The following is a 23,746-nucleotide window of genomic DNA, read 5'->3' as shown; positions in this document are numbered from 1 at the left end:
CTACAGTGTGTTAGCTAATGGTGTTGAAAGGCTCATTGATGATTAGAAAACCCTTGTGCAGTTATGTTAGCTCATGAATAAAAGTGTGAGTTTTCATGGAAAACATGAAATAGTCTGGGTGACCCCAAACTTTTGAACAGTCGTGTAGGTTACTCACAACATGTGTTGATCTTTTGTTAAGACCATATAGTTTAAGGTAGTCCTGCAAACCTGAAGTTAAACCTGAAGTTATCGAAATAACTTCAAATCCAGAATGGTGGTTTTGGGACCCTACGGATTACAAAGCAGTGTCTATATAATAAAATGATGGTTCCGGTTGATTCTGCCTTTTTACACTAATAAATTATAACTAAGGAACAGCTACACTGTTAGGAAAGTAGCATACAGAGCAAAGTGCAGATGAAGTGAAGTGGTTGCAGTGGAACTGTGAAGCTTTGATAGTCAGATCTCAGGTATGCAGATTATTTTCATAGTTTACAATATTTTTTGTCCGTTGTCATGTTCTCATATAAAAAAGGATTTAAAAAGCATTTTTGAGATAAAAGGCATCAAATTGATGTGCATAGAATGTCAAAATAAATACAGAAGGAATGCAGCTGAACACCATCACTTCTAACTGCAATCCTAAATGCAACATCCTGAGAAAAGCTGCACCCAAAAGTACAAGTCTTATATAGTATATGTTATGTGTTAAAGAGAAGTTTCAATGAGTTGCATTGTTTTTGTGCACATCTTCAATGGAACATCAACAGCACTTATTCAATTTTAGTGTTAAAAAAAAAGTATGAATGAACTTGACTTTCTCATGGTTTTAGGTTTTTCTTGTAGCTCTTTGAAGTATTTTTACACAGATTACAGCATTTTTTCTGGGTTGTTGAGTTTCAGGATCTTTTAAGAGCAACTTACTGGTGGAAATAACTGAGTTTAGAACATTTTTGAGACAAAAACTAGCAAATTGAAATGTACAGAACAAGGCGGATGAACAACACACCATCTTATTCCTTTCATATATGCAATATTTTGAGAAAAATTGCACCCAAACCATGCTATCTATATAAATAAACCTATTTTTTAGTCCAAGTGTTTGGACTTTTCAGCTTTTCCTTTTAGCTTTTGGACAATATGTTTTGGATCAAAGAGAGTTAAGTGTATTAATGATGACTGCCATGCTTTTGTGAAGGTTTATCCCAGATTCTTTGTAGGAAATTGGTCAATTCCAGGTATTTAAATTGTGCAATATAAATACATTTTGTCATGATTTTTAGGGTTTCTTGTAGCTCTTCAAAGTATTTTTTTTACACAGATTACAGCATTTTTCTGGGTTGTTGTGTTTCAGAATCTTCAAAGAGCAACATACTGGTGGAAATAACTGAGTTTGTTGCATTTTTGAGACAAAAATCAGCAGATTTAAGTCATCAGAATAAGACAACAGAACAACATCCCTTCTTAATGCACCCAAGAATCCAAGTATTGGGAAAGCTTTTCATTTTGTTTTTTAGCTTTTTCAGAATACGTTCTAAATTAAAGAGACATTTCAGTGAACTAAAAGTGTATTAGAGATGGTTGCATTGCTTTTGCTTAAGCTTATCCGAGATTATTGGCAGGAATTTGGTTATTTCCAATTATTTTAACACATCCAATGTAAATAAACCTAATTTTGTCATGGTTTTAGGTTTTTCTTGTAGCTCCCCTAGGCATTTTTTACAGAGATTACAGCGTTTTTTCGGAATTGTCTTGTTTCAGGATCTTCTAAGAGCAAAATTCTGATACAAATAACTGAGTTTAGAACATTTTTTTAGCCGAAAAACAGCAATTTTAAGTGTAGAGAACAAGAAGGCTTAGCAACATCAGCCTGAAATGCAACATCTTGAGAAAACCTACACCCAAGAGTCCAAGTATTTGGACTTTTGGAAAACATGTTCTAGATTAAAGAGACGTTTCTGTGAGTCAGAAGTGTATTAATTATGACTGCACTGCTTTATTTTAGACTATTTGCAGCACTTTGGTCAATTCTGGTTACTTTAAACCATGCTATCTATATAAATAAACCTATTTTTTAAATATTTTCATCTAGTGGCTCTTATACACGTTTTCTTCACAGCTTACAGCATTTTTTGAGGTTTTCATGTTTCAGGATCTTCTACCAACAACAAACTGGTTAAAATACTCGAGTTCAGAGCTTTTTTTTTTATTAAAATCTTCAATTTTAAGTTCATCAAACAGGCAGCAGAACAACATCCCTTCTTACTTCAATCCTACATGCAACATCTTAAGAAAACCTTCACTCTGTAAAGGTCTTCTGTGAAGTTATGCAGGTTTTCCCAGTTTCATATTCATGTACAAACCCAACCGGTTCCAGCATCTGCTTGTCCTGCACGTTCGGGTCAGAATTAATGAGCTGTGCCTCAGATCCTTGTATATTATTTTGGTGCTCGAATTCCTTGAGCACGCTCAGTTTGTGTGTACATAATCTTTAGCCACTTAATATTTTAAGACGGTTCATCGGGACTTTTTCCAGCGGCGGCTTCTGGTGCTGCTGGAGAGGTCGGCCAAGTTCCTCTCATACTCGTCAGCCCAGTTCAGATATGATTTACGGTGTTTATACGAATGCCTTGCACAAGAACGAAGACGTGCAAATAAATCACTGCCAGCTGATTGTATTGACTCGTAGCAGCGCTACGTCAAAAGTGCCACTGAATCCACAAACATGCAGCGGTTCGGCCCCGTTGGCGCTTCCCACAATCAGGGTAGTCTCCAGGAAACCTTGACGACGTGACCAACATTCGCCACCAATGACCTTTTTGAGTTACTTTCCCTGAACCTTCCCTTTTTGGAAGTTCAAGGCTCAAAAATGCAGCTCTAAGGAGGTAAAGTTTAGGAGAAACGAGAGTCGCAGGGGGAGATTAAAAGTGCATTTGAAGCCTGAGCTCTGAACTTCACACTAAGACGATGAACAAAGCGCTCCGACGGTAATTAGCAGGACAGAAACGCTGCTGCTGCTTGTTTGTCTCCTGGTGAAACCACAAAGCAACACCTGTTGGCTTGTTACAGACAGACCACCTGTCAGCAGGAGGACGACCCTGAGTGGCTGAGTTTATTTAGAGAGGATACGAGCCTTTACCGGGAGATCACATGAAGGGTAACAATAAAAAGAAATCTGTAGAAGGAGCTGCTTCTGTCAGGAGAAAACACAAACAGGTTTTAAGTTTCAAGAATTAGGAAAGTCAGATTTACTTGGAGTTTAAATGACCTCGTGGGTTTAAAAAGACATGAAGAAGCATTTTGTCTTGCAAGGTACAGTTGGTGAATTGTTGTTTTCGCTTAAAGTTTGTGTAGTCCTTGAACGTAATCCTTTGGAAAAGGGAAAACCTAATTGTTTGCACCAGACTGGTTAACATACTGGTTTAGCTCAGCCTTACTTCTTTCACAAGTAGGTAAGAAGCAGAGTGATCTAACCCACAACCCAATATAACGTTACAGTGGCGCTTCGAATGTTAGAACATTGTTAAAAACACAAAACTTTGAACCCATTTTTCTCAAAAACTGACAGGTTAGACCACTTTGTTTCCAAACAAGTAAACAGCCTTAAAAGATTAAACTTAAGCCTGAGACTAATGTGTCCTTGTTCCTGGTTTTAGTCTAAAGTCTTCATCTTCCCCTTCTACCTCAAACTTAGTGTCTCCTAACTGGTTGTCTTCCTTTGATGCCACAAGTAGGAAAACTTGTTAATTGCAACACAAAATTACTTTTCGATCCAAATGGGGTTGGGAACACACTTTAGTTGTATAGGAACATATTTGACGGTGATAGGGGTTTGTCCATAAAGTAAATAAAGACAAAAACTGATCATTTCTGGAAATGAACTTGGTGTTTGCTGTTGATCAGACCAAAAAATGTAAAATGATTTGTGCAAATATCTTTATTTGGGATGCTAATGCTAACTTCCTTGCTAATCGTCGCTCACAGACTGCTTTGAGGGACTCCTCTATTCCATGAATCTCTACAATACTGGTGAAGATAACATGCCACAATAGCCATATTGTTAGAAAATACAGGTTTAATACACCGGAATTCTACTTTAGCGCATCTAGAGGTGTCAAATACAGCAGTTTGTACCAAAACATGCCCACAAGTTAAAGTGTTTAATCGTTAAAAGGTTGAGATATAACAGGAAAACTTACAGATGAAAAAAAAAAACCTGTCAATTCGTCCACATATGTACCACCCACCTGTACACTAACACAAGTAAAAGTTCAGCTGCAAGAGTTAAACATCAGCAGTTAAACCATCTACGACCAGGTTTAGCTTCCTGTAGAGCTCCAGTCTCGCCTAGCCGCGCTAGACCCATGTTCTGAAGGCACAAGGTCTAGGACCGCTTGACAGGGAGGGAGGCGGGCTAAAAGGTTGTCTTTCAAATCACTCTGCAGCAATTGGCTAGGTATACAACCAATCAGTGCAACGAATAGGCTGACGTAGTTCCTAGAGCGCCGGCGGATTGTGGCTAAGTCCCATTTGCTTCCCAACCAGTGGAGCCAACTGGTATATTAAGGATTTGCCATATCCCGTCGGCATAAGTCCAAATACGTCTTTCTTCTCAATGAAACACTTCAGTGCCGTCCTTTGTTTATCTTTCAAGTTGAATTTTAGCTTCAAATCTTTAAGGGCTGTGGCCAAAGCCGAGCCAAAAGATAACTGTTTATTGTGCGCCGGTTGTTTCTGTCAGAATCGTCGCGCCTCTGTCATCACTTCGTTACACCCGCCTTCTGACTCTACACTTCATGGTGATTGGTCCGGCCAGTTTTGGGAGCATCCAACCTCGAGCCTTACGGAGGGTAACTAGACCCACCCTGGCAGAGAATTAAATTCGTTGCCGTGGGTTGTCTAGCGTGGCTAGGCTAACTCCAGTCCACTTCCTGTTTGACTCCGGATGCTGAAATGTTCCCTGCTGAGATTTTAGTGAACGCTTTCAGCTCCTGGTGGAAAACTTGAGAGCAGCTGATGGCAGTCTTTGAGCTGAAACTCATCCAGCGGACAGGAATGAAGCTGAAGTCTGTGTCTGTGGAGTGTTTGTGTGGTTTGGGTGGAGGCTTGCTTTGTGACAGTAGAAGAACTGAAGGTGCCTCAACTTGTCTTTTTGAGCAGCTGATTGCTTTTTTTGACCTTTTTTGTGCAGCAGTGGAGAAACCTAGAAGTTTAAGGCATCTTAGAATAACCTGCAACTTTGAATAGGCGACTTTTATTCTATTTTTAGTCGCATTTAGCTTTAGATTTAATGATTTTCTGCATTTTAACTGAGGTTATATCTTGAAATCAATCCGCAGAAAGCTAACTAATGATTTCTTTGCACTAAAAAGACACTCTTTTTGGACGAATATGACCAGTCAAGATCTGTGTCAGGCGGAAATTAGCATCAAGTGTGTCTTTTTGTTTTTTTGTGGCAGCCCATCTGAATAGACTTATAGTCTGTTGAGTCTAATGAGTAGAAAATGTGCCCACAGTGTTGTAGAAATTCAGTATCGGCCAAAGACGCAAACATGGATGTTACTGACATGATGTTTCCCAACATAACTGCCACAGAAAACACAAAAATAACTCAACATTCTTCGATTTTAAGCACTTTTCCATTGTTTAAGGATAGAAGTTAAACATGTATTCATACACTGACTACAATTTTTGTTAAAGTAGGTAATTGACATCAATTTTGCAGACTGATATAGCTAACCAAGAGTGACTAGTCAGCTAGTTATTTAGCCAATTTATACTGTCATATTTAAAGGCAAACTGGTCATAAATTACAGAATTACTGCTGATTTTACTCTCCAAACTTTACTGCAATTTTTTGAAAAAATGTTTCTTTTTTAACTGTGCTGAAATCTCAAATGAAAAGCAGTATAATTGTCTGTTAATGAAGGTTTAATATACTGTTTTTTAGTGCAACTTAAAAAAAAAAGTGCCACCGTGGGTGCTTATGGGTTAAGATTGCACTGTCTTTGCTCATGTTTGTACAGACTGTTTTTGAAAGATCTGATTGAAACTTTTTTGGGAGGGTTAGTTGGGAGATCATTACCAACCCAGACACTCTGTTAGGACATTGTTTTAAGTTCATATTTTGGAAGCAACACATCTGTCCTACAACCTAAACTCATACCACTCCAATTTCGAAACCTCCAAATGAAATTGAAACTCTAGACTTCATTATCTTCCAAAAAGCTGCAGATTACATGAAGTTTTACTACTTAAAGTAACACAAAAACACAATTTAAGGTTGTCTATGCTTCTATTTTTAGGTCTAGAAATTAGATTAGTTGTATAAAAAGAAGGCTAAATCTTTGTTGGATGTCAAAGTGTAAGGATGTGGCTACTTCCTGGAGGCAATGCAGTGTAAATCCACTCATTCATTTGTTTATTTTTGATTAGTAGCAGTAAAAGTTTGCAAGACTTTGGTTCAACAGTAGATTCCCATATTAACTCTTGTTGAAGTTGGACTGCAATTTCCAGAACTTGAAGATTTATTTTGAGAGGAATCACTTTTCCAAAATGGAGCCAAGTCCAACAGGAGTTCTACAAAGATTTACAGATGAAAAAGTGACTTTCTTGACGAACTTCTGTGGTCGTTTGATCTTCGTTCACCTCTCCTGAAACAACAGAAACGGATCGTCCGGTCGAAGGTTTACAAAGCCTCTTCTCTTTGTTCTGCTCGTGATGGAACATCCATTTTCTCCCAGTGAGAAAATCCCTCCTGAAGATATTTACACATCAGACGTAGATCTTTTACCTTTAAGTGGTCCCTGGGTGGCCGCTGGACGGAGGACACCAGATAAATCTGCTCTGTTTTTCCTCACAGGAAGCAGTCGCACTGATCTTCTCTAATCCATTATCCACCTCTTGCATCTGGGCCGCCCCCGGGCCGCCATACGTCTTCATTTGGACCTTTCACTGGGTCCGATCGCACACTTGAACCCTCGGCGTGGTGCAGCAGCGCTCACACACTAAACAAAGGCCTGACAGTCCAAGATTAACACATGTCCTCATGCGGCCTCTTCGTTTTGCTTTTATCTTGATTAACTCCTGATTTCCAACCAGAAGAAAACACTCTTTCATCAGTGAGTTTACGTTTTAAAATGCCACTTTTCAACGTCTTTCGGCTTCAGGTTCACATCACGTCTCTTTGGGCTTCAGGCAGGTTGGGTTTGTTATACTGTCGCGAAGCTGCAGAAGGGAGCTCACATTTTCAAACAATCGACCAAGAAGAAGAAATAAATCAACTGTTAGGTGACCTGAAGGTCTTTTGTGTGTTTATTTCCTGTTTCAAGTAGATTTCTCTAGGAAAAGTATAGTCTGACTGGGTTGATTCAGGACTTTTGCTGTCTTGTTTGAGCAACATTTTATGGTGTGCCAGTTGTTGAAAGCACAACTTGTTGCATTAATACACAAAAACTTTAGGATTCTTGCCGTAGAGCAGAGATATGGGGTTTCATGGTGGTGTAGTGTCGCCTCACAGCAAGATGCTTTAGGGTTGAACCTGTTGGGTTTGCATATTCTTTTGGTTTTGTCTTTGTTCTCCTGCTCTGAGTTGGTTGTAGCGATGAGTTTACATGGTTTTCTGTCTCTTTTTGTTAGATCTACGATGGACTGGTTGTGTCCCGCCTTCTGCCCAGCGTCCAGAACCCTCATAACCCCCCATAGAAGGTACTGTAGGTAGGTTATTTGTTCAATTTTACACAGCAAAACACTTAAAATTGCTCAGTAGTAACAAAACACTGAGCAAAAACCATTTAAACTGATCTATTTTATGTGATAATCATGAGGTTAGAGCTACGTATGTGCTTCTCTGAGGTAAAGTTATTCAGGGATTACTCGTGTTTCAGCTTCATTTCATTCTCTGACACTGACAGGGCTGTGAGTTTAAAGTGGACGGTTGTAAATAAGCAACAGTTCGGTTTTAGTCCGGAAAGACGCCGGGCACACGACCGTCCAGCTCTCCACCCGAGCCGTCAGTGCTCTGCTCATTACTGATAAAGTTGGGTTGACTTTCAGGCCTGCTGGTGGCGGTTTGGGGGGGGGACAACATGCCGACGTGGCCTCCAAGAAAACCGTCGACTGTTATGGAGATGTACTTCAAACGCTGCGAGCAGGAGGGGCTCCGCAGCAGAATGTCAAACAAAGTAATACGACCACGTTGAGATCTGCAGCAGCACGAAGCCTCGCTCGCTGCATCATGATGTCAAACAGCAAGCAGCCGGTTTAAAATACACACAGGACTGCTGCCGGAAGAAAACACCCAAAAAATACACAGGAAATGACGTGTTTCACCACAAAATGTGCAAGTTTTTAATTCATTTAATGAGCTTTTATTGACAGATTTAGCCCAAAATATCCAAACTGAATCAGAAACTTTTAAAAAATGTCAGTTTTTCCTTAAAATACGAAATAAAAATATGATTATTTAACGCAATCTTATATGTGAAATGAGAGAGGTTCTTATGTCGAGTTCAAGTTTAAGCATTAATAAGAAGTTTTTAGAGTTTTTTCATATTATCAATGTTACCTGATTTTAATATCTTTTATTTTTATGTTAAATCTGTTATTGAGGTTTAAACTAATTTGCCTAAATGTCCCACTCGTCAGCATAAACTTTATATAATACTCAGCATTGTGGCTGTTGTCTCAAATCAAACTTCACTGTAAAAAAATGTACATTTTCTACTGTAATTTTTAAAAAATTACTGTTATTCTACAGATGTTCACAGTTCTGCTAAATACTTGGTTAAATTACAGAAAAACAAATATATATTTCTAAATTAGTTGTATGAAAAACAGGTCAAAACTGTAAATACAGTAAGAAATGTGAATTTTTCAAATAATATTTTTATGCGACATGTGACCATAAACTGATGCTATTTTTTATTGTATTTAAATTAGCAAAAAAAATCACTATTTACAGATATTTGCTGTTATTTTAAAGAAAAAATAAGTACAATAAGGACTGAAAAATTACCATTTTTTAACAGCTGTTTTACAGATTTTCCCCAGTTTGATAAATTACTGCTAATCTATTGCAAAATCAAAGAATAAACAGTATTAAAGAAGAAAGAAACTGGACCTGAAGCTGCATCTTTATCTGTGTTCAGTTTAATCTTTAATCTAAAATGTCACTGTAAAAAAATGTACATTTTTGTCCTGTATTTTTTTAAACAAATGTTCACAGTTTTGCTAAATTACCACAAATGTGTGACCATGACAGTATTTAAATCAGATTTTTGTACAAGCATCTTTTTATTGTGTACTTTCAGGCACCTTGCTGCCAGATTTTCCTCATATTTGAATGGATCTTTCAGTTTTTTACAGTGTAGAATCCACTAACTGTTTTCCTGCAGCTTTTCTTTAATCCACAAACCTCCAAACAGAGGCTTCGGACACCAAACGAGGCTGTTAAATTCAGATCAGTTCCCGCTCACTATAACCTGATCCAGGGTTTACTCGGGGCCGGCTCCTTCTGCCGCCGTCTGATTAGGACTTCAGTCATGTCATTATTTTTTGAGGATCTAAATATACTCAAACGGCAGCAGCAGCGTCTCCTCGCCACTATTTCTGACCCACAATGTGCTCGATCTGAGGGCCGCTGACAGGGACAAATTTACACATCAGGTCCCTGAGAGACGATCCAGAGCGTCCAGCGTGCCTCTGACAGACTCTACCTATCTTCAGGACCCGTCTACGTCCTGGATTCCTCACATTGTGCTGAAGGTCGGGTTCCACCTGTTTCCTCGTCTATATCCGGTCCACTTCACGCAGCTGCAGCCTCGACTAAAACCACCACAGTTTAATACAAAAGGCCTCAGTTAACTACTTTTATAAATAAGTAAAGAAATCCTCTCAACAGCAAACTATAACCTGGTTCAACCAATAAAAACTCCTCGTTTTCTGGGATTTATGCAAATAAAATACATATAGATGTGAAAACTACAGCCGGCAGTGTTCTAAACTGGTCCAGTTAGTTATTAACTGTTATGACTATGCAGTGCACAAGTTCTATGTCGCTCATTGTTTTTGCAGTTGTGTGACCATAAAATGATGCTATTTTTACTATATTTAAATTAGCAAAAAAAATCACTATTTTACAGATGTTTGCTGTTAATATAAAGAAAAAATAGTATATCAAGGACTGAAATTACCATTTATTAGCAGTTATTTTACAGATTTTCCCCAGTGTGTGTATATAAATATATGCACACATATACACACGTGGACAAAATTGTTGGTACCCCTCAGTTAAAGAAGGAAAAACCCACAATTCTCACTGAAATCACTTGAAACTCACAAAAGTAACAATAAATAAAAATTTATTGAAAATTAAATAATCAAAAACAGCCATTACTTTTGAATTGTTGATTAACATAATTATTTAAAAAAACAAACTAATGAAACAGGCCTGGACAAAAATGATGGTACCTCTATAAAAGATTGAAAACTATTTGACCAGAGTGACATGATTAACTCAGGTGTGTCATTTAATTGACATCACAGGTGTTTCCAAACTCATAATCAGTCAGTCTGCCTATTTAAAGGGAGACAAGTAGTCACCCTGCTGTTTGGTGAAAAGGTGTGTACCACACTGAACATGGACAACAGAAAGCGAAGGAGAGAATTGTCCCAGGACATCTGAAAAAAAATGATAGACAAACATCTTAAAGGTAAAGGCTATAAGACCATCTCTAAACAGCTTGAAGTTCCTGTGACAACAGTGGCTCATATTATTCAGAAGTTCAAGACCCACGGGACAGTAGCCAACCTCCCTGGACGTGGCCGCAAGAGGAAAATTGATGACAAATTGAAGAGACGGATCGTTGGAATTGTATCCAAAGAGCCCAGAGCAACCTCCAAAGAAATTAAAGGTGAACTCCAAGGCCAAGGTACATCAGTGTCAGATCGCACCATTCGTCGTTGTTTGAGCCAAAGTGGACTTCATGGGAGACGACCAAGGAGGACACCACTGCTGAAAAAAACTCATAAAAAAGCCAGACTGGAATTTGCAAAAATGCATGTTGACAAGCCACAAAGCTTCTGGGAGAATGTCCTTTGGACAGATGAGACCAAACTGGAGCTTTTTGGTAAGGCACATCAACTCTATGTTCATAGACTCAAAAACCAAGCATACGAAGAAAAGAACACTGTCCCTACGGTGAAACATGGAGGAGGCTCCGTAATGTTTTGGGGCTGCTTTGCTGCATCTGGCACAGGGTGTCTTGAAAGTGTGCAAGGTACGATGAAATCTGAAGACTATCAAGGCATTCTGGAGAGAAATGTGCTGCCTCGTGTCAGAAAGCTTGGTCTCAGTCGCAGGTCATGGGTCTTCCAACAGGACAACGATCCAAAACACACAGCCAAAAACACCCAAGAATGGCTGAGAGAAAAGCGTTGGACTATTCTAAAGTGGCCTTCTATGAGCCCAGATCTGAATCCCATTGAACATATGTGGAAGGAGCTGAAACATGCCATTTGGAGAAGACACCCATCAAACCTGAGACAACTGGAGCTGTTTGCTCATGAGGAGTGGGCCAAAATACCTGTTGACAGCTGCAGAACGCTCACTGACAAATACAGAAATCGTTTAATTGCAGTGATTGCCTCAAAAGGTTGTGCAACAAAATATTAAGTTATGGGTACCATCATTTTTGTCCAGCCCTATTTCATTAGTTTTTTTAAATAATTATGTTAATCAACAATTCAAAAGTGATGGCTGATTTTGATTATTTAATTTTCAATAAATTTTTATTTATTGTTACTTTTGTGAGTTTCAAGTGATTTCAGTGAGAATTGTGGGTTTTTCCTTCTTCAACTGAGGGGTACCAACAATTTTGTCCACGTGTGTATATACATGAAGAGATCATTTGCAAAAACAGATAACTCCGTTTTGATAATTTTCAGAAAACTTTTTTTTATTGTTCACTTGAGGTAATATCAAACTGAAGTTGAGTGGATTTGACTCAGTAGAAAAATACATGACAAAACAGAGAAAAAAATTAATTATTAGTGTTATTATCTCAAGTAAACAATAAAAAATTAGTTTTCTGAAAATTACCTGTTTTTGCAAATGAACTCTTCACATATATATGAATATATATATATATATATATATATATACACACACATATATGTATAACTGTGTGTATATATATGTGTGTATTAGGATTATAACTTTTTGAACTTTTTTTCCCAAAATCAAAGTCCTGCATCATGATTGGATGAACTTTTTGGTAGAATTGAAGAAACCAAACTCCAGTTTCAACACTCTTTTAAAAAAGCCCCCCCCACACACACACAATACACATTACAGCCAATGGTATGAAATGTGAAACCGTGCTAAGTTATCACAAGGGCCATTACAAGTCAACATGACTGATAATGGATCAATGATAAGTTGTACTACCATCATAATATACTGGAGTATCACTTTCTATTCTTGCTTTCACTTTATAAGCCATGTCATTGGCTGTCATGTGTGTTTAATACTTTTTTGTTTCAGGGGGACTTTTTTAAAAGAGTGTTGAAAATGGAGTTTGGTTTCTTCAATTCTACCAAAAAGTTTATCCAATCTAGCCCAGCCGCGCTAGACAACCCACGGCAACGAATTTAATTCTCTGCCAGGGTGGGTCTAGTTACCCTCCATAAGGCTCGAGGCTGGATGCTCCTAAAACTGGCCGGACGAATCACCATGAAGTGTAGAGTCAGAAGGCGGGCGTAACTAAGTGACGACAGAGGCGTGACGATTCTGACAGAAACAACCGGCGCACAATAAACAGTTATCTTTCGGCTCGGCTTTGGCCACAGCCCTTAAAGATTTGAAGCTAAAATTCAACTTGAAAGATAAACAAAGGACGGCACTGAAGTGTTTCATTGAGAAGAAAGACGTATTTGGACTTATGCCGACGGGATACGGCAAATCCTTAATATACCAGTTGGCTCCGCTGGTTGGGAAGCTAATGGGACTTAGCCACAATCCGCCGGCGCTCTAGGAACTCCGTCAGCCTATTCGTTGCGCTGATTGGTTGTATACCTAGCCAATTGCTGTAGAGTGATTTGATAGACAACCTTTTAGCCCGCCTCCCTCCCTGTCGAGCGGTCCTAGACCCTTGTGCCTTCAGAACATGGGTCTAGCGCAGCTAGGCTACATCCAATCATGATGCAGGACTTTGATTTTGGGGAAAAAAACATTCAAAAAGTTATAACCCTAGTGTGTGTATATATACACGTGTGTGTGTGTGTCTATATAAACTAAATATGAGGAGCTGCTCTCTTAACAGCACTGCAAAACAGTCTGAACAAATAAAATACACATACAAATTTATTTTGCATTATTTTCTCTGATTTGCAGCAGTTTTTTTTCCTTTTACATTTTTAAAGCAGAACATTTTAATCTCACATATCTACAGTTATAACTAATGTAGATTTCAGGTGCTATGAAATATAAATGCAGCGTATAATTAGAAAGTCCAGTCTGGTTAAACAAGTAAATGGTAAACTTCATGTTCTACTGTAGAATCAATTCTACAATTATTTACTATTTACTGTTAAAATATGGTCAATTACAGGAGATTTTGCCGCATTCTGAGCGTCTTTAACCATCAAAACCAAATATTTTCTCTATTTTTTCTCCGTTTCCGGAGCAGACATCTTCTATCAGCTGCTGTCTGGTTTCTACTTGGTTTCCAGAGGGTGTTTGGACCTCAGATAGAGTATCAGAGTTGCTGGGATGATTCTCGAGCCTGAACCGAAAACCAAAAACAGGTCTGTGGTTGGCGTCCGGACGAAGCTCCTCTACCTGCTTCCTGCTCGGCTGAAGCAGCTGACATGCAGAAAAGCTGTTGGACTGGAGGGCAGCGGGCCAGGTGGAAGTGAAGCTCAGAGCCCGTGAACTGTCCCTGAGCCGCTGAGTGACGCCGTGACAAATGCGTCGGCGGCACAAAAGGGACGATGACACCAGCAGCGAGGCATGAGGAGGGCAACCGAATATCAGCCCGGGGTCTGAGGATCGCCGGCATGGGAGGTGTGTTGATGTGAGACCAGATCTGCTGCCATTCATCATCCTCTCAGGCCTGCTTCATGTGGGTTCTGTCTCCTGCTGCCACGTCTCACCACGTCCTCACCGCCTTCTGCAGCAAGTTAGAGGCATCCGTGCAGCCCGACGCCAGAAAAAGACTCGGTTTGACCTTTTAACCTCTAAAATATAGACATAGGCACACAGATTTGTTGCAAAATCATTCACTAAAAGTGAGAAAATGCACTTAAATCTGAGTAATAATGTCAGTTTTAGTGACAGTGTTAGTATTCTAAGTAGTTTGTGCAGTATTAGTTTCAGTATCAGGTGCAGTATTTCATTTTTCAGCTCCTAAATGTGTTAATTATTCCTTTAAATCACGGTTATTCCAACCTTTTTTTGGACATATGACCTCATTTATGATGCCAATAATCCTTTAAATGTCTGAGTATTGCATACTATTTTCATCTGAGGTTGTTTCATTTTACGCTTTCAGGTGCAATATTTTGATTTTCAGGTCCTAAATGTGTTTATTATTCCTTTAAAACTGTATTTTTCTACCTTTTTTTTGGACATTTGATCCCATTTTAACATCCTAATAATCTTTAAAAAATCTAAATGCGAGTATTTTTTCGTATTATTTTTAGATGAGAGCTCACTAAAGGGATGCAATTATGCAATATTTTCATAATAAATGTCTACAGTTTTCAGTATCATTTCATTTTTTAGGTCCTAAATGTTTTAATTAATCTTTTAAGTCAGTTTTTTCGCCCTTTTTTTGGACATTTGACCTCATTTAAGATCCTAATAGTCTCTTTAAAGTCTAAATCTGAGTACTGAACGTGATTTTTTTCATATGAAGATGCAACAATGCAGATTTATTTTAGATTGAATGTCTACAGTTGTTTAATAGTTGTGTAATAATTCTAAATTACTTTCATTGCCAGTATTACTTCTTACTTTCCTATTCTAGTCTGATTCTAGCTTTACTTTTATTCTCAGTAAAATTTTGTTGCTTTTGCAGAATATCTTCAAGCCACAGATCAGTTGATAACCTAATTATTTATCACAATGAATAAGCATTAAAAGACTCTAAACTCGACTTTGTTTAGAATTATTACAGGTATCCTTTCAACAGATCACTTATTTTCATTGTTAATCAGAAAATGTTTGGTATTCCCTACACGGAGACACACAAGAGTCTCTGAAAAACGTCATCAGTTTTAATTATTTACACTTTTGCACCTGAAAAATCAACTTTTACTGAAATTCTGTTCAGCCGACAGGCAGGCCTGAGCTTTTCCTCTACAAAATAAATCAAATAACTGAATAGAATTGATTGCTCGTGAAAATTCGGTTGCTCCAAGTTGTATTTCCATGAGATATTAAAATAAATGTTCTAGTGTTTTGCACTGGTTGTCCACTAAAGCGGCTCCATTTCTGCTCATTTTTAGACGTATATCAGTATTTAGGTTGTAAATTGGGACAAATTGACTGGTTAGATTAACCAAAGGATGATTCTGATGCCTCAGTAAAGTAAAACTTCTGATATTTTATATTATTTTTACATTAAAGTCTGTTTTTCATGTCTGTTTTTTATCGTTTAGTCAGTGTGCTTTCATTTCAATGTGTTGCAGTTCCCATGCTGACCGCTTGATGTCGCCCTTGAATCATTTTCCACGTTTCCTGTCCGGTTTCTGTCCTCAAACCTTCCTGACTCGGTATGAATTCATCTGTTTTTAATATATCTGCATCTATATATGCAGTCGTGCCGTTATTGGTAAATATTGATTATTGATCAGGAGATGAATCTGGATTTTGATCAGTGTTTTTGTTGTTGTTTACACACAAACTGACCGTTTCATTTCAGCACATTCAGGTCACAGATTTAGTGTGTTTTAATGTTTTCCAGCTCAGACGGTTCTCTCTCCTCACTGCGGGTTGGTCACGTATTTATTTACTTGTTTATTAAAAATTTGAAATAAATCTCATTCTAACCAGCTGGCTCCTCTGCAGCCGCACAAACAGCTTTCCTGCATTAAACCAACACCTCTGTGTGTTTTTCTGCGAATTAAAGCTCATTTAGCCTATTATGTTTATTGTAAATAAATCCACGGTGCCGACGAGTGATATTAATAATAATATGAAAAGAAAACCAGCATTTCTGCGTCACGAAGAGAAGCCGACAGTCGTTTCTGCGTTTCCTGCAGCCAAATGAAAAATCGGAGCAGATGATAAATCAATTATTAGTCTATTTTTTTAACTTGTCCTACAATGACGGAGCGCATTTTGCTTAGTAAATGTAAAACTGCGTGGAAAAGAAATGAATTTGCACGCAGAGGAAGAGGGTTTTGTTTTTCGCGATGGTCACGTTTAAGCGACCACGTGGAGAAAAAAAAATGTAAAAAAATAAATCTAGAAATCAGCGTCAGGAATTAATCCGGTTGAATTTAAATTAAATCTGTCTCAATAATAATAATAATAATAATAATAATAATAATAAATTGTAACAGTCAAAGTGTGTGCTCTATTTTGAAAATAAAACATAGCAGGAAGCAACCCATAATAACTAGAATAATTGAATAATATAAGAAATAATCTAATAAAATACCATTTTTATGTGTTTTTTCTTGGCATTGGAGGCATATACACAATGTGAATATTGTGTTTTTATTGTGTATTATGCATAAGAAAGTGCAGATGAAATATATACTGAAAAATAATTAGCTAGGCTGGAATATAAATCAGATATTTGGGTTTCGTGCACCTAAATAATGATAATCACAAAATAATAATTCAGATCTTCTTTTCCCGATGCAAAATGCACAACCATAGTTTCTGATATTTTTTTTTAATATATATTTCAGTTGTAAAATAAAAAAAGAAGTCCAGGAAGGCCACAGTTGAAAATAAAGCTATTTTATTGTCAATGCATTCAACATGATTAGATAAACTATCAAGTAGTAAATTTCCGCAAAAGGAAGAAACACTGAAACTATTCCCCACTGACACAAAATATTACACTTTGTATTTCAAATAAAACAAATTATGTACACCGTAATGTATAGACTGCATCTTAAATCAATATTATTTCATATTACATGCACTCTGAAATATAGTCTGACATAATATCCCCCGAATTCGTGTCCGTGTTCACCGTAGACATGAGAAAAAGTTGCCTTGCCGCGCTGTAAACCATGACGTGTGACTACGTTTTTGTAATTCTTCTCTATATTTGCATTTATATGATATAAAATACAACTTACTGTACATTTACACATATTTAAATCTTCCCTTATTCTCAAACCTTTTAAGTGCTTCAATAAATAGATTCGTTTTCGAAGTCAAAACGCATTTTTGCATACACCCAAAAACGTGACATTTTGTACAGGGGGGAGAAAACAGACCGAGAAAAAAGGAATTCAGTAGTCCAAAGTGAAAACAAGTGCAAGGGGGTGTTGTAGTGTCTTTAAGTGGCCGATCTCCGGTCTGAGTGTTTAAATCCAGGCAAAAATCCTCCTCAAGTTCGAGTCCTTCCATGTGGAGTCAGTACGAGTCAGTTATGGGAGGTCATGTGACGTGACAGGTGATGCCGCTCCCGGAAGGACTCGTTGCATATGGGGCACTTGAGTTTCTCCTCGCGCCGCCGCTTGACCAGAGGCTCCATGGCGTACTCCTTTTTGTGGTGGGACCGCATGTGGTAAACCAAGTCCGAGGTCATGCGGAAGGAGGCGTTGCACTTGGCGCACCAGTTCTGAGCCGGCAGACACAGCGAGGTGAAGGAGGGCGGCAGCAGGGTGAGCGCCGACGGCATCTGGAGCTGGATGGGCCCCGAGCTCTTGGGCCAGAAGGCGGTGGCGTAGACGAAGGGGTTCTGCTTGGCCATGCCGCCCGGCACCGGGCAGTTGGCGCCCAGCTCGGCGCCCTGCAGCTTGGCGGCGAGGTGGTCGGCCTGGTAGAGTCTGTTGGAGGAGATGGTGTCGCCCACGGCCGGGTGGCAGTCCAGCAGCTTGGGCGGCATCACCAGCGGCGACACCTGGGAGAAGGAGCGCGACGGCTGGCTGAAGGCGCTCTTCCTCTCACCGCCGCCACCACCGCCGCCCTGCTGGCCCACGGAGGTGAAGGCGCTGCCCATGGGCGAGGTCTGCGGCGGCTGGGTCTCCGACAGAACCTGCCGGATGTTCAGGTGCTTCTCCGACGGGTTGCTGCTCGGGCGGCCTCCGTCTTTGTTCTCGGAGTTGGAGCTGTGGAGGTTCTTGCTGCCGCCGTGGTGTTTGAGGTTCTGGCTCGACTTCTTGACCTCGGTGAAGGCGCTGCGTTTGGCCTCGCCGTGTTCCGTGGAGCCCGGCGGCGAGAAGGACCGGTGATTCTCCTCCAGGCCGTACACTCCCCGGTAGTTCTGCGCCGACGTCGCGAGCTCGTCCTTGGACTTGGACTGCAGGAGGCTCGGTGCTCGGCACTCCCTGTCCTCTATCTCTGAGAATTTCCTCTTCCCTGAGCTCTCACTGCAGATCTCGGCTTCCTTGTCGCTGGGCGGACTGGTCCGGTTGTTCTCTAGATCCCGGGCCAGGTTGTGAAAGTCCGTGGCGGGTTTGTTGGTGTCCTGAGGACTGCTGAAGCCTTCGGAGCGGCCCAGCTTTGGGCTGGTCCTTGTCGGGGTGTTGTTCGGTCGCTCTGTGCTGCTCTCTTTGCTCGGCTCCTCGTCGGCGCCGGTGATGCCCTGCAGTCTTTTGGTGCACCGGAACCGGAGGTGGGCCAGGAAGGGGAACTCAAACTGGAACCGCTGGCTGCAGTCTGGACAGGAATGGTGGGACGAACCTGAGGAGGAGAAACCAGAAACCAACTCAGAACATCTGGCTAAAGGGCATTGTCTTAAAATACCGCAAAAATTCTTGCGTTTGTCATAAATTCTGCGATAAATTTGAGCTCAGGCTTCGTCCTGGTTTGCCCAGAAGTGCGGTCTTACCTTTGCTCTTGGTCGGTGCTCTGCTGGAGCTGAGCAGCAGCAGGTCGATGAGGTCTTTTCCGTACCAAACCAGCAGCTCCTCGTCCTTCTCAATGCGACGCAGCGAGCGGTAGAAGAGCTGGCCGTTCTTCACGTAGGCCTCCAGGTTCTGCTCCTCCTTGTCCCGGGCCGACTGGACCAGCCGGAGCCACATCAGGCCCTCCGAGGTGCTGTTAGCCGCCGACGTGTCCACCTGCAGGACGCACAAATACACGTTTACAGTCAATACAGCTGTGTGTTTGAGGTCAAAACGCACACAGAAAACATAACAATTAGTACAGGAGAGAAAACAGACCGAATGAAGGAATTCATAGTATGAACTGAAGGAAGTGTTTTTGTGTATTTAAGTGGCCGAATTTCAATTTAAAAGCAGAATTTCCAGGCTAATATTCTGCTTTAAATCCTTATTTTGCAGGTGAAGGAAATAAAAATGCTGCAAAAGGAGGTGAAATACATCCACCAAATCCCTGCAGATCAAATATGCATTCTGGAAAAAGGCAACACAACGTATTTAATGAGGGATCCCAAGCCAAATTTCAAAATAAATACACTCTCCCTCATTGCATTAGCAAACATTTATTTACTTTCCTGCAGAAATAGCTAAAATAAATTGTAAGGGGTTAAAAAAGATTATTCAGCTTCATTAGGGAATTAAAAAAAAAAGCTGTTAACATATTATTTTTGCGGTTTTGCTGGTGATGCATGAGATTTTTTTTATTCTCTGCAAACAAAAAAGAAAATAATTCTAAATTTGTGGTTAAATATTTGCAGCTGCACCGTCATAAACGCACAGAGATGGTGTGCTTTAGGCCTTTTTGGATGCCAAATGTGGCTTTAAAATGAAATATTACAATATGGACGGGTTTAAAAATGGAAATGAAAACTTAAGAGGGCAGGAATTAAAGGAAATGTGTGATAAACGGTGGAAAAGACTGCGCTCTTACCCTGAAGATGTACGGTGCTGTGCGTTTGTCGGTGGACTTGAGCGCGATGAAGGCGATGCTGTCGTACAGCGACGTGTGGCTCAGCACGCAGGGCCCGAAGATGGCGTTTTCCGGGATGTCGCACGTCGTGTAGACGCTGGTGAAGATGTCGGTGAGACACTGCTGCACCGCTTTGGCGTCCCCATCCCACACCAACTTCTGAGAGCTGGACTCCTCCATTTGTCACTGCGGGAAGACGAGAAGAGAAAAAAAGGCGTAAAAACACCGCGCAAGGAGCAGTAAAATTGCCTCCAACGCCGCTGGAAATGCAGGAAAACCAACCCTGCTGCACCGAAAGCGTAAAACCGAGCGTCTTTTCTCGCTTTTTGGGGATTTTTATGAACCAAAAACGAGGCATAAATTTGCGTAAACGTGCGTGTTTGGTTCCTGCTGCTGGAATAAATCTCCTCGGAGACAGATTGGAGAAAGCAGCTGTCAAGGGCGTCGTTTAGGGGCCCGATTCTTTTTTTCCCCCTCCTGCTTTGAATCAGTAATTAATCACTTTCAGCACATTGATGATAAAAAATGCCAAATTTGGAAATTATAAAACAACTCAAAAAATAAAAAAAAATCCCATCTGATCACACACAGAGCCAATAATAATCTTAATTTATCCTATTAATAATGTTATTTATACATTTTATATCATTAGAATTAATAATATAATGCTATAATAAGCATTAGATTATTATATTTACTCTTATATTAATATTATTAGCAGCAGTGGCAGTGTTAAGCTGACGTTAGAGGACTAAACATGCAAAAACAATTTATTTTTAATGAATTAATTCAATAAATGGTTTATTATGATGCAATCAGCCTGTCTGTATTAGTTAATATTGTGGTTATTTTCACTTTTATTAGTACTAATATTAATATTAGCATTTGTAGGCCTCTACGGGCGCCATTCAAAGCTGAATATTCCCATAATATTCCTGCACCGTGCGTATTTTTGCAACAATCTAATCGTGTTTTTAGTGTTGTTGTGAGTTTTGTGAATATTACGCATCTCCAAAATTAAGAATTTAAAGATTTTTGTGTAAAACTGTTCCCCAGATGCGCTAAATAGTCTATTTCTTTGTGCAAAAAAAAACAAAAAAGAAGAATAAAAAGCGTGTCTCAGTAGGAGCCGCTGCATGTCCAGAGCAGAGAGCATGTCCAATGGGTTTCAAGTGGAATGTCAATGTCAGTGATTCCATGTCAGCCAGCCTTTCTCTCCTTCCTACAAGCGGCAGCGTATGTCGCCTCATTACCATAATCCACCACTTTCCCCTCTGAGACTGTAATTAAAGCAGCACGACCAGTTAATTATTTCTTTTCTCCCTTTTCTAACCTCTGAATGTGTGTGTTTAGGCGGCTCCCTCCTTCTCCTCCCCTCCCGGATCTGGCGTTAAATGCGGCGCAAAAGTGTGGCGCGGAGAAAACCTGCACCTGATGCAGCTGTGGAGCCGTAAATTACGCACGATGGCACCGAGGAAAAAACAGGGGAAATAAGAGGATCCAATGAGGGGGGGAAAGCGGGGGATTATTGCTGTATTTCCTAAAAAGGGATTTAAAATGATTTAATTCGAACGTGCAGTGAAAATATTTGTCACAATGAACGTTGTAAAGTGATAAAACACAACTCTAACGGGCCTAAAGCGGGGTTTTGCGCAATTTTAGCCACATTTTAATGCGTAATAGTGGATAAATTCCAACCAAATGCCCCCCAAAAAGTCACTTATTAATTAGAAAAGTCAAATAAAATAAAGAAATGTTGAGTTTTGGCTACAAATTTGCGCACAATCAGAAAGCGACCCGGCTTTTGCGCATCTCCAAGTGTTAAAATTCCGGACTAAAGAACTGCATTAATAGCGGGAGCAGATGAGCTGTTCGTTTCCGGTATCTGCTGTTGTTTTGTGGATGCACACACGCCAAAAAGGCGCATTTTCTTTTGATTTGCTGCGTAAACACCTGACTTGAAGCTTGACTTTTGCAGCTTTTCTGTGCTTTTTTTTACGCACGTTTCCTCTCCGAAAGCGGCTCCCGATGCGTCGCCTCCTGCACAAAAACCCACCCGGTCAGGCTTTTAAAAAGATGTTCTGCACATCCACAAACCGGAGGACAGCGGCCGCCCTCCCGTTCGGAGCCGCTGAGCAGGACCGGGGGAGCTGAGCCCATCTGCTGCAGCCGCGCCGCGCACTAAACTGTCCTAAACCAGCGCTCTGACCGGCCGGAGCATCTGCGGTTTTGTTTGTTTTGCTTTTACGCGCACACAACTATCCAAACCACATCCCTTAAACCTACCTTTTGGTCGATGAGGAGAAACAATAATCCACAAGCGACTTGACTTGAGAGCGACGCAGCGAATCAAAGCCACCAATTTAAAAAGAAAAAGGGAAAAAAAAAGGGAAAGAGAAAAGCCACCCGGAAAAGAAAGCGGACCGAGCTGAGGGGCTGCTGATGCGGGAAGGTGACGTAGGATGGACGGGCTGATGCGCTCCCGGTGCTCGCCTCCGTTTGGTGGTCAGTACATTTCCCCCCCGGTGAGCTGGAAGTGATGCTGCCGCCGCTGCTGCCGCTGCTGCAGAGACTCAGTAGCGGGGTGGAGAGAGGCTGGCGGATAAAGGAAAGAACCGGAGAGAGAGAGAGACAGAGAAAGAGAGAGAGGCGTGCAGATGGGGCCCGGTGCTCTGGCTGACTGGCACACCGACACACACTTTTTGTTTGCGGCACATAATCTACCCAATGAGGCGTGTCACTCTCCGTCTCCTCCCTTTAACTCTTCACTGACCGACTGTCATTTGATGCGATTTATGGCGGCGAAAGAGGGGGGATAAAGACCCCCACCATCCTCATCCTCACCCCTCCTCACCCCCCCTCCCATTATTATTGTAATTCTAATCACAATAGTTGGTGGCTGTTGGAATAAAGTGACATTTAAGTGGGGGGGGGAAATGCAGCTTTTTATATATTATTACAACAACTATTATCATTATTCGAACCTTAACTTGGCTCTCAGCCTTCTTTATGCACACTCACACCGTTACATGTTGATAATCTTTAACTTTTTTGTTCTTGGACCACCAGGACCAGAAGCCACCGGGCGCTCCTGCCTCCTCCACGCCGCCCGAGGAGCCTCTCCGAGCGGCCACAGAGCGGCCGGGCATCCCGGTGATCTCACAGCGGATCTGTGTTGCTGCTGCTGGTGATGGTGATGATGCTGCTGATGCTGTCTGTACTGTGTTCAGGCTCATTTAGGGGGCGCCAGTGTATAATTTGCATTGAATGGACGGCTGGTGTTTCTTGATGGAAAGCTGCAGGTCATGCAGGTGAAGCCCTGCACTGATGCTCACAGTTATTTTTAAAGGAAAAAACATGCAAGGAGGCGTTTTTCTTCTTTTTCTGCACACTGACATGTAGTTAAGATTAGATTCAAGTCTTCTAACATAACGCAGGGCATTATATTTTTAAATTAATGCATTATTTTTCTAAAATTACATGTGATTTTAACATTAAATAGTAAAAAAATATGATTTGTTCACAAATGCTCACAAAAAACCTGCAATAGAAACTGAAATAACACATTATAGGGTATTTTTGCTGCTATTCACATTAGTTTTTAATGATTAATGCAACAATACGTTGACATTTAGACATTTTTATCAATAGAAATCTATTAATCCTCTCAAAATGCTCAAAATTTATAACAAATAATGTAGTTTCCCCCTTTTTGCATTC

At 40.4% G+C, this 23,746-nt stretch overlaps 1 protein-coding gene across 1 annotated transcript; it reads right to left on the bottom strand.

Annotated features, from left to right (window-relative positions):
- Positions 1–16,941: 16,941 nt before the first annotated feature.
- On the bottom strand, positions 16,942–22,738 carry prdm8b (PR domain containing 8b). Its single transcript, XM_022208258.2, has 4 exons — positions 22,313–22,738; positions 19,988–20,212; positions 19,005–19,236; positions 16,942–18,856 (listed from the first exon to the last, which is right to left on the bottom strand). Exons 2-4 carry the CDS (start codon positions 20,204–20,206, stop codon positions 17,595–17,597), a joined length of 1,713 nt encoding a protein of 570 aa, XP_022063950.1. The 5' UTR covers positions 20,207–20,212; positions 22,313–22,738; the 3' UTR covers positions 16,942–17,594.
- Positions 22,739–23,746: the final 1,008 nt, after the last annotated feature.

The sequence above is a fragment of the Acanthochromis polyacanthus genome, chromosome 7, assembly GCF_021347895.1.
Source record: "Acanthochromis polyacanthus isolate Apoly-LR-REF ecotype Palm Island chromosome 7, KAUST_Apoly_ChrSc, whole genome shotgun sequence".
In the NCBI taxonomy this organism is placed as follows: Eukaryota; Metazoa; Chordata; class Actinopteri; family Pomacentridae; genus Acanthochromis; species Acanthochromis polyacanthus.
The sequence above is the reverse complement of the archived record's forward strand: the minus strand, read 5'-3'. Positions and strand labels throughout refer to the sequence as shown.